Below are 17,758 nucleotides of genomic sequence, written 5' to 3'. Positions count from 1 at the left end.
GCAGAAACAAAATTTTGAGCATTCAGGTCGAAAACCTATGTTGTTAGCACCTATATTACCTGTTTATTTTCATAATTCATTACGATTGTAAATATATAAATAAATAAATAAAATTTTGAGCACAATATTGTTTGGGAGAATTTTTTTAAGCATATAATATTTTTGGGTGCAAAATGCTTCCAAACATATTATATGTTCACATAATAACATATTGTTTTTTGGAAGACAACATTATTGAATTTGGATGCAAAAATACAAAATGTTTGGAAATTGACTACCCAAACATATATTGTTTAGACCAATATGCTTTCAAACATATTATATATTGGAAGAGATCAAACATATAAATGTTTGGGCAATAGCCAAAAATGTATATGCTTGAAGCAAAATATGTTTGGGAGTATATGTTACAGAAGCGATTTTTTGTGAGCGTGTGGAGGCCAAACCATATTTGGCATAGCACTTTATGGATCCAAAATACTCCGAAATTCCCATATTTTCGCTAAATACGATAAAAAATACGGCTTTTATGCCCTTAATGCCCAATCGAGTAAACGCTCTATATGGGGGATATACAAAAGCATGGACCATTTTGAACCTAGAATTCCTCTATTTCCAATTTCGGATATCAGATAAAAATATCAGCGTATAGCTAACAACATAGCCCACCTACACACTTTTTCTACCAGTGTATGGTGCAATGGTTAGCATGCCCGCCTTGCATATACAAGTCGTGGATTCAATCCCAGTTTCGATGGAACACCAAAAAGTTTTTCAACTGTGGATTATACTCTCTCAGTAACGGTGGTTAAATTTTTTAATGTGTCAATGCTTGCTTCCACCTTAATATGAAATTTCGTTCGGACTCGGCTTTAAGGAGGAAGTCCCTTGTCCCTTATTGATGAAAGAGTTTAATTTAACGAAATTAAAATAAATTTTATCTTAATTTTCAAAATTGTACTGTAAGAGTGAGAAAAGTAATTTCCTAATAATAAATGAATTTTCATTTCCAACACAACGTCTAATGTCTCTAATGATGTCACATACATATAAATATTTTTAATTCAAAAAGTGTAGCAGATTTTAAACTAATGAGCATACGGTATGGTTCACAGCGTTAACTAACATAACGACAGAAATCCTTATCAAATTGTATACGCTCCATTTACATTTCCCAATAAACATGTGTACATCATTTCCATCACGTGCTGTCTTTTAAACATAAATCCTTTCAAATACCATAGAGAATCGGATACTATACCAAATACTCATCTCAATTTTTATTGAGAATTAAAAACAAACACCAAAAATTTGCTCCACTTTGCGGTGGGTGGTGGTGGTGGTGGTTTGCGGTATTTTTCAAATCAAAGCATTTTTCACGTTTATTTACAAAATGCATTGCCTAAAGTTGTGGCTTTCAGTTTATTTGATTTTAAAAATATTACAAACACATAAGGGATTTGTTTAGAATAAACAAAATACATATATAATGAATTAAATCCACCTAGCCACAGGTTCAAGAAAATCGAATAGTCTAAATAGAGTTTCTTATTTCCTTAGAAAAATTTAGATTAGTGGTTTAGTCGGAAATGTGAAAGTAGAACAAATTTATGCATAAACACTAGCTGCAGACATCGCCAGCAGGAATGTGATGTTAGGGTGCATTGGTACTTATCTAAACTAATTCTAAAAAAAAAAAAATTAATTATCAAGAAGCATATATGTTGCATTTGATTTAATTATATCTCAAAACATAGCGGCGTAAGGAAAAAAATTGAATCTATAAAACAATTACTATGAAAATCACAAATCTTATTGAATAAACTACACAGACATTGAATATTTGCAAAATATTATCATATTCATTATTTTTTCATATTCCTCTTTATTTATTTTAATTTATAATAACAATTCATTTAATGCGGTTTTATCAAAAAAGTAGTGCATTTTTCTTTTAAATAGTATCCACATTTAAACCACGTAAAATTTGAAAACTTTTTTCAAATTTATTATTAGAAATAGTTTTCAAATTATTTCAATATATTATTTGAATTTATTTCCAAGCATTCAGATGAATTGATATGGAGGAACGGTTGCAAACGTAAAGCTTCACATAACTTCTAGTTTTCATAAAAGTTATATAGGTTCAAGTGTGCAGGCGTTATTAGCACAGTCTTAAAGAAATCCGACAAATATTGATAAAATATGGTTTAATCAATTTTTAAACTATTATATGAATTGTTATAGGAAAACAATTTGATACTGATAATTCCATTTATATTCATCTTTCATAAAATCAAAAACACTTTCTTGTGTGCAAAATTCCAATTTGTTATTAAATAACTTATTTCCCTTCATTAAGATTAATTGATATGAATAAACGGTTGAAAACATGAAGTTTCACATAATTGTCTTTTTCGCAAAAGTAAAACCTGTTCAAGTGTGCAGCCTTTGTTAGAAATTCTTACAAATATCTGACAGAAATATATAATACCATGATTTAATAAATTTTTAAACTTTTAAATGAATTGTTATGAGAAAATAATTTAATATTGATAATTCCATTTACATTCTTCTTTCATAAAAACAGAAATACTTTCTTATGTGCAAAGCTCAAATATGTTATTAAGTAATTTATTTTCAGCCATGAAGAAGCATGAAGTTGCACATAACTTTTAGTTTTTGTAAAAGTAATATTTCTTCAAGTGTGCAGCCTTTTTGAAAAATTCTAACGACATCGGACAGATAATGATACAAAATTATTTAATCAATTTTTAAACTTTTAAATGAATTGTTATGACGAAACAAAATAAAAAGAATAATTCCATTTAAATGGTTCTTTCATAAAAGCATAAAGACTTTCTTGTGTGCAAAATTCAAATGTGTTATTAAATAATTTGATTACAGCTATTAAAATGAACAGGTATGGAGATTCACATAACTTTCAGTTTTGCAGGTAATATTTTTTCTAGGGTGCAGCCTTTTTTAGCAATTCAGACAGAACTGGATGTTAGTCGATTTTTAAACTTTGAAAAAAAAAACATTATGAAAAAACAATTTAATACTGATAATTTAAGCATAAAATGTGCACTAACTTATAATACCCTGTTCCACAATGTGGCGCAGGGTATAAAAACCCTTTGTTGTTTTTTTTTTTATTAATTTTTATAATTTATTATGATTATAAATGTTCTAATAAATAATACTAATTCGATTTACATTCTTCTTTCATAAAAGAGAAATACTACTTTGCACCTTGTGCGCAAAATTCCAATTTATTGAATAATTTATTTCCAATAAATAACATGAACTGATATGAATAAGCGGCGTGGAAAATAAAGTTTCACATAACTTTACGTTTACGTAAAAGTTATGCATGTTCAAGGGTGCAGCCTTTGCTAGCAATAATAATAATTTGAAAAAGTTGAACAGTGGAAAATTATGTCTAAATGTTATTTCCATATAAAATTTTCTCAAAATTTTATTTCTATAGAAAATTTTCTCACAATTTTATTTCTATAGAAAATTTTGTCAAAATTTTATTTCTATAGAAAAGTTGGCCAAAATTTTATTTTTATAAAATATTTGGCCAAAATTTTATTTTTATAGAATATTTTGTCAAAATTTTATTTCTATAGAAAATTTTGTCAAAATTTTATTTCTAAAGCAAATTTTCTGAAAATTTTATTTCTAGAGAAAAATTTATCAAAATTTTATTTATATAGAAAATTTTATCAAAATTTTATTTCTATAGAAAGTTTTATCAAAATTTTATTTCTATAGAAAATTTTGTCGAAATTTTATTTCTTTGGAAAATTTTCTCAAAATTTTACTTCTATAGAAAATTTTCTCAAAAAATTATTTCTATAGAAAATGTTCTCACAATTTTACTTCTATAGAAAATTTTGTCAAAATTTTATTTGTATAGAAAATTTTGTCAAAATTTTATTTGTATAGAAAATTTTGTCAAAATTTTATGACTATAAAATTTTTTTTCAAAATTGTATGTCTATAGAAAACTTTGTCAAAATTTTATTTCTATAGAAAATGTTGTCGAAATTTTATTTCTATAGAAATTTTTGTCAAAGTTTTATTTCTATAGAAAATTCTCTCAAAAATTTATTTCTCACAATTTTATTTCTATAGAAAATTTTGTCAAAATTTTATTTCTACAGAAAATTTTGTCAAAATTTTATGTCTACAGAAAATTTTGTCAAAATTTTATGCCTATAGAAAATTTTGCCAAAATTTTATGTCTATAGAAAATTTTGTCAAAATGTTATTTCTATAGAAAATTTTGTCGAAATTTTATTTCTATGGAAAACGTTGTCAAAATTTTATTTCTATAGAAAATTTAGTCAAAACTTTATTTTTATAGAAAATTTTCTCAACATTTTATTTCTATAGAATATTTTGGCAAAATTTTATTTCTATAGAATATTTTGTCAAAATTTTATTCATATAAAAAATGTACCAAAATGTTATTTCTATAGAAAGTTTTATCAAAATTTTATTTCTATAGAAAATTTTGTCAACATTTTATTTCTACAGAAAATTTTGTCAAAATTTGATTTCTATAGAAAATGTTGTCGAAATTTTATTTCTATAGAAAATTTTCTCAAAATTTTATTTCTATAGAAAATTTTGTCAACATTTTATTTATATAGAAAATTTTCTGAATATTTTATTTCTATAGAAAATTTTATCAAAATTTTATTTATATAGAAAAATTTCTGAAAATTTTATTTCTATAGAAAATTTTCTGAAAATTTTATTTCTATAGAAAATTTTATCAAAATTTTATTTCTATAGAAATTTTTATCAAAATTTTATTTCTATAGAAAATTTTGTCGAAATTTTATTTCTTTGGAAAATTTTCTCAAAATTTTATTTCTATAGAAAATTTTGTCAAAATTTTATTTCTATAGAAAATTTTGTCAAAATTTTATGCCTATAGAGAATTTTTTCAAAATTTTATGTCTACAGAAAATTTTGTCAAAAGTTTATTTCTATAGAAAATGTTGTCAAAATTTTATTTCTATAGAAAATTTTGCCAAAATTTTATTTCTATAGAAAATTTTCTCAAAATTTTACTTCTATAGAAATTTTATCAAAATTTTATTTATATAGAAATTTTTATCAAAATTGTATTTCTATAGAAATTTTTATCAAAATTTTATTTCTATAGAAAATTTTGTACATATTTTATTTTTATAGAAAATTTTGTCGAAATTTTATTTCTATAGAAAATTTTGTCAAAATTTTATTTCTATAGAAATTTTTCTGAAAATTTTATTTCTACAGAAAATTTTATCAACATTTTATGTCTATAGAAAATTTTGTCAAAATTATATTTTTATAGAAAATTTTCTCAAAATTTTATTTCTATAGAATATTTTGTCAAAATTTTATTTATATAGAAAATAGTACCAAAATTTTATTTCTATAGGAAATTTTTTCAAAATTTTATTTCTATAGAAAATTGTCTCAAAATTTTACTTCTATAGAAAATTTTATTTATATAGAAAATTTTATCAAAATTTTATTTCTATAGAAAATGTTGTCAACATTTTATTTCTATAGAAAATGTTCTCAAAAATTTATTTCTATATAAAATTTTCTCAAAATTTTATTTCTATAGAAAATTTTCTCACAATTTTATTTCTATCGGAAATTTTCTCACAATTTTATTTCTATAGAAAATTTGCCAAAATTTTATTTCTATAGAAAATTTTGTCAAAAATTTATTTCTATAGAAAATTTTCTAAAAATTTTATTTCTATATAAAATATTCTCAAAATTTTATTTCTATAGAAAATTTTCTCACAATTTTATTTCTCTCGGAAATTTTCTCACAATTTTATTTCTATAGAAAATTTGCCAAAATTTTATTTCTATAGAAAATTTTGTCAAAAATTTATTTCTATAGAAAATTTTCTAAAAATTTTATTTCTATATAAAATATTCTCAAAATTTTATTTCTATAGAAAATTTTCTCACAATTTTATTTCTCTCGGAAATTTTCTCACAATTTTATTTCTATAGAAAATTTGCCAAAATTTTATTTCTATAGAAAATTTTGTCAAAAATTTATTTCTATAGAAAATTTTCTAAAAATTTTATTTCTATATAAAATTTTCTCAAAATTTTATTTCTATAGAAAATTTTCTCACAATTTTATTTCTATAGAAAATTTTGGCAAAATTTTATTTCTATATAAAATTTTTGAAGAGGAATACATTGCAAAATCTACCAAAACACCAATCTAACAAACAGTAAAAAAATGTGCCACTTTTGGTAGGTTTCTACCAACTGTAGCAACCGTGAATGCAATACTTGTCATTACAATCACTAAAAACAAATCTGGTTCATTTTCAAATTGTTATTTTTATAGACTAAGTACCTATCAGACATCATTCATATGTATATAATATCCAATTTAGGACCAATATATCTGATACACACTTGTTGATAAATTTTTAAGGAATAAATAGTAGGCTGACTATGATGGGTAATTCAACTTTTGTAGCCTAGTCTTCTTTACAAACAAATTCATCTTTGTTAGACAAATGCTATGCCAATATGTCTATTTGTGACTTTCGTTTATTTACATTTTTATTAAATTGCAATTAAGCCACCCAGACGAGACAGATGAATGAATATAAATATAATCAAACGGACAGACAGACAACTGGCCAATAATTATCATTGGTGATAATAACATTTTGAACATTTACATGGTGATAGCAGAGAAAAAATTCAAGCTGTCAAAATGTTTCACTTTTGACATGAATATTTGATGATTTACACTTAAAGATTAATTTTCAAGGCGAGACATTTCTGTTAAGTGATTGCAACAGAAGTGTGTTTTTCTTCCCCAATGAACTTTCAATGGCTTTTCGAAATAAATGACACAATAAAATTTCATAAGATTTTTTGTTTTTGTTGTAGAGAAATTTTCTAAAAAGATTTATATCTTACAGTTCAAATCATGGATAACTATATGCGATTAATGGCCTTTAGTAAATCTATAAAATATAAAACTTCAAAGGCAATACATAGCCACGAGGAGAACGAGGTGTATTATTATATTAATATTATTGAGGTTGGGGTCAATATTATCTATGGAGAAATCCTCTTCAAAAAATATCTGTATGTTTCTTGCTTTGTTTTTTTGTTTTATAAACGAGCCACTCTTTTTGATTTCAAAATATAGAAATTTGTCGCTACGCAGAAAAAAAATCTATCAAAATTTTCTATAGAAATAAAATTTTCACAAAATTTTCTGTAGCAATAAAAATTTGACAAAAGTTCCTATAGAAATAAAATTTTGACAATATTTCCTATAGAAATAAAATTTTGACAAAATTTTCTATAGAAATAAAATTTTGAGAAAATTTTCCATAGAATTTTTCTCTACAACAAAGTCTTGACAAAATGTTCTATAGATATAAAATTTTGACAAAATTTCCTATAGAAAATTATGACAAAAAAAAATCTTTAGAAACAAAATTTTGACAAAATTTTCTAGAGAAATAAAATTTTCTAGAGAAATAAAATTTTGACAAAATTTTCAATAGAAATAAAATTTCGACAATATTTCCTATAGAACTAAAATTATGGCAAAATTTTCTATAGAATTAAAATTTTGACACAGTTTTCTATAAAAATATAATATTGACACAGTCTCCCATAGAAATAAAATTTTGATAAAACTTTCTATAGAAATAAATTTTGACACGTTTTCCTATAGAAATAAAATTTTGGCAAAATTTTTTATACAAATAAAATTTAAAAAAAAAAAAATTCTATACAAATAAATCTTGACAAAATTTCCTATAAATATAAAATTTATAGGAGAACGAGGTGTCTTATTATATTAATATTATTGGGGTTGGGGTCAATATTATCTATGGAGAAATCCTCTTCAAAAAATATCTGTATGTTTCTTGTTTTGTTTTTGTAAAACGAGCCACTCTTTTTGATTTCAAAATATAGAAATTTGTCGCTACGCAGAAAAAAAATCTATCAAAATTTTCTATAGAAATAAAATTTTAACAAAATTTTCTGTAGCAATAAAAATTTGACAAAAGTTCCTATAGAAATAAAATTTTGACAATATTTCCTATAGAAATAAAATTTTGATAACATTTTCTATAGAAATAAAATTTTGATAACATTTTCTATAGAAATAAAATTTTGAGAAAATTTTCTATAGAATTTTTCTCTACAACAAAGTCTTGACAAAATTTTCTATAGATATAAAATTTTGACAAAATTTCCTATAGAAAATTATGACAAAAAAAATCTTTAGAAACAAAATTTTGACAAAATTTTCTAGAGAAATAAAATTTTCTATAGAAATAAAATTTTGACAAAATTTTCAATAGAAATAAAATTTCGACAATATTTCCTATAGAACTAAAATTTTGGCAAACTTTTCTATAGAATTACAATTTTGACACAGTTTTCTATAGAAATAAAATATTGACACAGTCTCCCATAGAAATAAAATTTTGATAAAACTTTCTATAGAAATAAATTTTGACACGTTTTCCTATAGAAATAAAATTTTGGCAAAATTTTTTATACAAATAAAATTTAATAAAAATTTTTATACAAATAAATCTTGACAAAAATTTTGAGAAATTTTTCTATAGAAATAAAATTTTGAGAAAATTTTCTATAGAAATAAAATTCTGACAAAACTTCCTATAGAAATAAAATTTTGAGAACATTTTCTATAGAAATAAAATTCTGATAAAATTTTCTATAGAAATAAAATGTTCACAAAATTATCTATATGAATAATATATTGGTAAAATTTATTATAGAAATAAAATTTTGACAAAAATTTCTCTAGAAAAAAATTTTCACAAAATTTTCTATAGAATTACAATTTTGACACAGTTTTCTATAGAAATAAAATTTTGACAAAATTTTCTATAGAAATGTAAAATGTTGACAAAATTTTCTATAGAAATAAAATTTTGACAATATTTCCAATAGAAATAAAATTTTAACAAAAATTTTAATTGCAATACAAATTTTACAAAATTTCCCATAAAAAAAAAAATTGACAAAAATTTTATAGAAATAAAATTTTGACAAAATTTACTATAGAAATAAAATTTTGACAAAATTTTCTATAGAAATAAAATTTTGTTGTTTTTTGTTTTTTTTTTTTATTTCAGCTTAAAACTATGCATTGACTAAACTACAAGTGTAGCTTAACCAACAGATCAAATCGATGATTTGACGGTGGCAAAGGAAAAGAGATATTTTTGTACGAATTTATTTCAGCCTAAGCCGGCTATCATGTAAAACCTTTTTTCGGAAGGTACAAGTGTGATTTTCTTTTGGGTTTAGTGAACTGCCTGAATTTATTCTGATAATTGGTTGATAGGTTTGCTGCAAGTAGAGGATGCTGATGAGGAATGTAGTAATTCCGAAACGTGCGTCCATCCAACCATCTTGCAGTCTATAGGGCTTTGCCCAAATAAATTTGACAAACATTCTTTTCCTCTGTTGGTTAAGTTACACTGGTAGTTTAGTCAATGCATGGTTTTAAGCTGAAATCCAAAAAAACAACAACAATGATTAAAGAAAAAACCAACAATAACAAAACAAAACGAAATAAAATTTTGACAAAATTTTCTCTAGAAATAAAATTTTGACAAAATTTACTATAGAAATAAAATTTTGACAAAATTTACTATAGAAATAGAATTTTGACAAAATTTACTATTGAAATAAAATTTTGATAAAATTTTCTATAGAAATAAAATCTTGACAAAAATTCCTATAGATATAAAATTTTGACAAAATTTTCTATAGAAATAAAATTATGACAAAATTTCCAATAGAAATAAAATTTTGACAAAATTTTCTATAGCAATACAAATTTGACAAAATTTTCTATAGAAATAAAATTATGAAAAAAATTTCTATACAAATAAAATTTTGACAAAATTTTCTATAGAAATAAAATTATGACAAAATTTTCTATACAAACACAATTTTGACAAAAATAACTATAGAAATAAAATTTTGACAAAATTTGATATAGCAATACAAATTTGACAAAATTTTCTACAAAAATAAAATTTTGACAAAAATTTCTATAGAAGTAAAATTGACAAATTTTTTTATGGGGAAAAAATTAAATTATTTTTATTTAAAAAAAATATTGTTATAGCTGCACTAAATTTTCCTCAGTTCAAGGCAATTTTCTTTATGCCAAGTATGTCTCAAAAATATGTATTAACTAAACGGGTCATAAAATTCAGTGACCGGACAAATAAGTTCAATTCAATCAATGCATAAAAATATATAATATGGAAAATGGTCAAGAACATCTGCATACATTTTTTTCAAAAAAAATTGGTGTCTTTTTTTTGTTTTTGAAAAAATTGTGGTTGTGTTTACAAATAAACAATTTGAGAATAGAGATTTTTTTTACACTACACAGTTTTTTTAACAAAATTATAATCAAATATAATAAATATTATATAACTTCAATTTTTTTAATTTTTGGAATTTTTGCTCAAAATTTTATTTTCAATTTTGACTGCCAGATTACTCAAAAGTAGTAAACATTTTCCAAAAAAAAAAACATATTTTTAAAAATAGCGTTATGGTGTTTTCAATGTAACAAACGTGATTTCATAGAATTTGGTCAACATTTTAAGACGTAAGCATTTTTTTCTGGTTGTATATTAAAAGATACAGTGCTCATTTAAGGGTTAAAATAAAGCTGAAGACAAGTTTCGTACCATTCCCAACAATATTAGAAACGAACTATACACACGTTAAATATAGTCATGATTTGGCGCCAATGATTACTACGTTATTTTTAATACATTTTTTTTCTAACACAAGGTTTAATTTTGTCTAATTTCTAATTTTCCGGAAAAACATATTTTTAAAAATATCGTTATGATGTTTTAATGTAACAAACTTAATTTCATAGAATTCGGTCAAAATTTTAAGACGTACGCATTTTTTTCTGGTTGTATCTTAAAAGATACAGTGCTCATTTAAGGTTTGAACTAAAGCTGAAGACAAGTTTTGTACCGTTCTCTACAATAGTATAAATGAACTATACATATAGGCATATAAATATAGGCATGATTTAGCGCCAACGATTTCTATGTTATTTTTAATTTTTAAGACAAGGTTTAGTTGGTACAATAATAGGCCATTACATTTTCTTTGTTTTAACAACGCCTTGTAATTATTCCAAAAAGTAGAATACAATGTAGTTCAATAAAATTGTTTATTTTTTTTTTTATAAAAATCCAAAATTTAATTTTAATTTGCCTTAAAAATTATTAATAACAATTTTCACTTTTTGGATTTATTTATTTTATCAATTTAAATTTTCCCCTACAACAATCTATTTTTTTTCTGTGTATTTTTCTTATAATTTCAAAAAATTCAAATTTTAATTTTAAACTGCCCAAAAAAATACTATTAAGAATATTTTCGCTTTAATTTTGTTGTCATCGAATGAATATCATCTGAGGCGTTACCTTATTCCACTTTCGTATGCTTTGCGCCACATTTTTTCGTCTTTTAATACGTCGACGATTTATTGTCATGTCCATTTTGGCGTCAAATCATAAACAATTTTTTATTCTACCATGAATCCGAAGAATCATCACAGAGTACACACATGTTTTCCGAAAATGCTAGGCATTGGCGGAATGTTCACCGCCGCCACACCACGCCAACATTGTGAACATCAACAACACCTACCCCCCTCCCCCAAAAAAAAAGAGAAAATGCGTTTTTTCGCCTCATCTCTCGAATCTCACGAATGACCGATAGTTTAATATTGTTGGACAACAATGATATTATTGTGTCCTACTATATTATGTGGTTTGGTGAATATGAAATTAATTAATATAAAGTGAATGTGTGTTGACAAATTTAATTGTTATAAGATGCAGTTTTTAATGACATTAATGTCCATGTTCTCATGGAGAGTAAGGTTGGTTATAATAAACAACAAATACCAATACTTTTGGACCATAATACAGTGGAGCCACTCTCTTGCTGCGTATGATGGCTGTACCGGCCGTTTGAAGATCTCAATTCGAGCCAGGCAATTTCACCAAATCTTAACTGATTCAAAAATTTTCTTTTGAACAAAAAAAATTAAAACATTTTTTTTTATTTATTTTTTATATAGTATTTTATTATTATTTTTGCCTTAGGTACTATATAATACTGACTATAGGGTATTCCAAAACAAAAAAAAAACCTGACCAAATTGTGTGCGTGAGATTTTTTATTATTGTATTCATGATTTTGGCCAGAAGCCAGATAATTTTTAAGTGTTTGTGTCAAAAAGAGTTATGGATTCATTTTCACGTTGAAATTCAAAAAGAAAGGGGTTCATGTAAAAATAGAAACACACACACACACAACAAAAATGAGTTTGTGGAACTTTTGCTATGAAACAAAAGATCCCATGAATGTTGTTCATTGATGAAATTTTGTAAAGTTACAAAGAACAGGGGCATTGATTCATGGCAGGATTTCGTAAAAACAAAAAATAAAATATTTCGAATATTATTAAATTTTGGCCATATACAAAACGATTTTAAACACAGTTTACACACCAAAAAAAAGTGATCTGTTTTATAGGAAGAATGAACTACCTCGCAAGAAAATTGAACTAAATTTTACTTCACATTTGGAGATTTCCACAAAGCATTGTTAAAACCAGGAAATTTTAATGCCCTGTTGTACTTTTTAACTGCAGTTCACGAAATTATATCATCTCATAGTAGAAAAAATTAACTAAAAGTAAAGAAGAAAATCATTGGCCCCACATCATGACCATTTTAACCATACAGTAGTTCATTCTTACTATTTTTGGGAATCGTACGAAAATCTTATTTTGCTTTAGTTCATATTGAACTTATGTGTACGGTCATTGAACTTTATACTCACATTTAGTTCATAAAATTTTTGAGACATACTTAAAAAAAGTAAGATTTCATTAAGCTTTGGAAAATTTCGTTAAAAATAATAAAATTTAACTACAAGCAAATACATTTTTTCCAATAAAAATAAGTTAAATTTAGCGTTAGTTTAACTACGGAAATTTTTTTCTGTGTATGAAGTTATTCCTTATAAATATATATTCGGAAATATCACAATCGAAAATCTTACCATCAGAAAAGTTTAAAACAAAGAGAATATAGATACATTTTCCAGTCTCCATTTTGACCACACACAAAAAAATATCAATTAATTTGATTGTCAATACAATTAAAATTATGTTTAAATTTGAACTAACAACGTATTTTGTAAATACAATTACGATTTTAGTCACTTTAGCAACTAATTTTGTTATATCAACAAACATTTTGTTATATCAAAAAAAAAATTTAGTTGAACTTCAAAATTTTCTGTAACAACAAGTTATTGTTAACTCAAAAATTATAATATTATTTTGTGTGCATAAACAAGTATATACAGCAGTAAGTTCGGCCGGGCTGAATCTTAAAAACCCACCACCATCCAATATAATAGTTTCCTTTGAAAATTCTTCGTCGTAGCGGGTTACTTGATAATATATATAATTTCAGAAGGTTTTATGACAAATATTCTCCCAAGCAGATCAGTTCAACCAGTACGCTTCCCGGAGATACATTTAAAACTTCTACCTATGAAGACTAGATCAGATTCTGGATTTATAAGAGCCATTTGAACCAGAGAGGAATCAAAGTCATCTCATATAAATGTGCAAGAAAATGATTAAATAACACCTTGATCTAAAATCAGTAGATTTTCAACACCAATACCACCCCCCCCCCCCCCATTATTTAAATGATTACACTGAAAAAAATATTGTCGTGAGGCCAAAAAATTGCATGTCCTAAAAATACGAATGCAAATTTAGCTTAGCGTAGAAGACACATTTCTCTAATATAAAGTTTTTTCCTTGTCCAAAAGTCGATAAACTTTTCAATGAAGTCGTGTTGTCCTTATAATTAAGTGATTGGATTTAAAAATGGGTATCAGAACATGATTTTTTTTTTTTTGGCTAAGGTCAACTTGACTTTAATAATTCAGAAAAATTCTTTAATATTAATGAAATTGTCTTTAAATTTTTTGTCTTTTGCATCTTGACTACAAAGCAAAAAATCGTTCAAAAATAGGACATGTTTTCAACACTTTATTTTAAAGACGTTTTTTACTTGAAACATAGCATAATTTCTACTGGAAGTCGTGTCTGAATTTGGAAAATAAAGTTGTCGTTAACTTGTTTTTAAAGAAATTTGATAGCATATGAAGAAAAAAAGCTGAAAAATTGAAAAATTAAAATTTGCTTTTGTACATTTGTATTAAGTTCGTGTTTAGCCGCTAATTTTCACTAAAGTGAAAACTAAATGAGTAAAAAACGTCATAAAATTATACATATTTGTCGCAGATTTCATTATAACGTGATGGGGAATATCCCAAAGTAAATTTTCACAAAATTTATAGTCCTTAAAATGGATTATCAAAGAAAAGTAATCGTGAAAAAATGACAATTTTGGCGGCTAAACTCGAGCTTAATACCCACCTTTAGAGTCAAGTACACAAAACCTAAATTTAAAAGAGAATTGTGTCTTAAAAGTATCCTTACTTGAATTCTCCGCTTCTTTGGCTCCGAATCAATACCGAAATTGTTAAAGACAAAATCTTTGGAACCAGGCATGCTTTTTTTCAGTGTACGAGAAGTAAAATCTGGACATTTTACATTCAGTTTCAAGCAATTTTCATGATCATTGCGCCTTCTATACCCTCAAGAAGTGAAATCGGTCTATATTGAGGTTCTAGAATCTATCAAAATCGGAGGACTGGTTTAAAAGGGGGCTATACCAAATCCTTTACCGATACACAATATATTTAGCACACCTATTTATAGCCCTAAAAAACTTTCATATTTTCAATTTAAGGCAAATTGGATAAAAACGTCGGATTCTAGAAGCCCAAGATGTAAAATCGAGAGATCGGTCTATATGGGGGCTATATCAAAACATGGACCGGTAAGCACCATTTTCGACACACCTCTTTATGGTCCTAAAATACCTCTAGATTTCCAATTTCAGGCAAATTGAATAAAAACTACGGATTCTAGAATCTCAAGAAGTTAAATCGGTAAATCGGTCTATATGGGGGCTATATCGAAATATGGACCGATAATCACCAATTTCGACACACGTGTTTATGGTCCTAAAATACCTCTAGATTTCCAATTTCAGGCAAATTGGATGAAAACTACGGTTTGTAGAAGCACTAGACCCCAAATCGGGAGGTAGGTTTATATGGGGACTATATCAAAACAAGGACCGTTACACGCCATTTGTGACACACGTATATGTGGTCCTAAAATCCCTCTGGATTTCCAATTTCAGGCAAATTGAATAAAAACTACGGATTCTAGAAGCTCAAAAAGTTAAATCGGTCTATATGGGGGCTATATCGAAACAGGGACCGATAATCACCAATTTCGACACACGTGTTTATGGCCCGAAAATACCCCTAGATTTCCAATTTCAGGCAAATTGGATAAAAACTACGGTTTGTAGAAGCCCAAGACCCCAAATCGGGAGGTAGGGTTATATGGGGGCTGTATCAAAACAAGGACCATTTTCGCCATTTCCGACACACGTATTTGTGGTCCTAAAAAACCTCTAGATTTCTAATTTCAGGCAAATTTGGTCAAAACTACGAATTGTTTAAGCCCAAGTAATAAAATCGGGAGATCGGTCTAATGGGGGATATACCAAAACATGAACCGATAATCACCATTTTTGGCACACCTCTTTACGGACCGAACTAAAATACCTCTAGATTTCTAATTTCAGGCAAATTGGATAAAAACTTCGGTTTCTAGAAGACCAAGGCCCCAAATCGGGAGGTCGGTTTATATGGGGACTATATCAAAACCTGGACCGATATATCCCATCTTCGAACTTGACCTGCCTGCAGACAAAAGACGAGTTTGTCCAAAATTTCAGCAAGATAGCTTCATTATTGAAGACTTTAGCGTGATTACAACAGATGGACAGACAGACGGACATGGTTATATCGTGTTAGAATTTCTCCCTGATCAAAAATATATATACTTTATATAGTCGGAAATCGATATTTCGATGTGTTACAAACGGAATGACAAACTTATTATACCACCATCACCATTCTATGGTGTTGGGTATAAAAACTGAAACCCATTTTCATAAAAAATTAAATTTGTTTTAATGTTGACTTTACACATAGAAAAAAGTGAATCCACCATGAAAGAAAATGTAGATTACATTTTAGAAAATTTGAACTGAAATGTTTTACTAATTGCTACATGATAAAAATAAGTTAACAGTTTTTATCAAATAAAAACAAAATTAAATAATATTGTTTTCTGTTGTTTAAGAAAATTTCATATTTCGAAGGAAAAAAATTGGAGTTCAAAATTTTTTAAAATGTCTTTATCGCTATATGAAGTTCAGGACAGACACAATTTAAGAAAAATGTACTTATTTGAGAAATTTATGAACGCAATTTAAGTAGACTTCATCGCGGTTAGGAAAATATGAACTATTTTCAAATGTAGGAAAATTCATTTGTGTAATACTTTTTTCCTCATTTTTAGTTCATGTCATTAAGCAGAAAGAAATTAAAATTTAAAATTTTGTAAATTAAAATTAAATCGTCAAAAAAATGTTGTTATCTTTTTTCTCCATACAAAATTGATTTGAAAATCATTAAATTTTTTTACTTAGTTCTTTCGTACTTACGTATAATTGATCATATTTTTCACTGTAAAAACTTATGGGATTGTCCAAATGCCAAACAAGAAATTCACTATCACCATTTGGCAAAGTCAGGACAGAATCCTCGTTGGCACTATCGGGTGTGTACAATTCATTTATATGTAAGCTATCCAAAATGTGACCGGATGTACAGGAAATGGTTAAAAGTAGTAAGGCGGAAATGCCCAAATATTTAGTGGCAGTTTTCATATTTGAAATGAACATTTTAGTTGTTTTTTTTTAAATTTAATTTTTTTCGAATCACAAAGGATACAAATTCTTAAAAAAAGAATTTTCTTTCAAAATATTTTATTGCACAAATTCACTGCATTGTTTTTTTTTTTTTAATTTATTTAATATTTTTGCAAAATTGTTATTGCTGCTTAATGTATGTATATATGTATTTTCCTTTGGCAATGTATTAGTGTGTGTGTGATATGTTTATGTCTGCTTTTTTTTTGTTTTTTATATAAACCGAGTGGTTTTTAAAAATAACTTCACTTTATACTTTTAATTTCATATGCTTTATTTCTTTTTTTTCTTCTTTAAGATGCCAAGCGATTCGTATATTGGCGGATGTTTAGTCCGAACAGCGTTGTACACGCTCTTACTACACTTTTGCAACTGAAAGATCTTTGGAAAATACTGATCCTCAAAAACTCATCAGCCTACAGTGAATGAATGAACCAACATCCTCTGCCAAGAAAATAGCAGCAGCAGCAGCAATAGCATTAATGTCTTCGACGGACTGCATGGATCGATGAATTCAGCATTCGGAAAAGCAACATTACTGTGGGGGAGAGTGAAAATGCCCAATACACACTTTCATGAGCATTAGCATTTATTCATTGCCTTACTCTCACTCATACTCTCCCACACCGGCATAGTTTAATCTCAATATTAATGTGAGGGACTGTGAGAAATCATGTACATATATCCGTTGT

General features: G+C 26.0%; 1 protein-coding gene across 1 annotated transcript in view; it reads right to left on the bottom strand.

The window, feature by feature from the left end:
• Positions 1-17,430, bottom strand: part of Ndg (Nidogen) — a 42,144-nt gene extending 24,714 nt beyond the window's left edge. Inside the window, exon 1 of the mRNA XM_075310173.1 lies at positions 16,800-17,430. Coding sequence (XP_075166288.1) covers positions 16,800-17,039 — 240 coding nt within the window. The 5' untranslated portion in view covers positions 17,040-17,430. The remainder of the gene's footprint in view (positions 1-16,799) is intronic.
• Between the last annotated feature and the right edge of the window lie 328 nt (positions 17,431-17,758).

Source organism: Haematobia irritans, chromosome 5 (assembly GCF_050003625.1).
Source record: "Haematobia irritans isolate KBUSLIRL chromosome 5, ASM5000362v1, whole genome shotgun sequence".
Taxonomy (NCBI): Eukaryota; Metazoa; Arthropoda; class Insecta; order Diptera; family Muscidae; genus Haematobia; species Haematobia irritans.
This window is presented reverse-complemented; position numbering and strand designations above follow the sequence as displayed.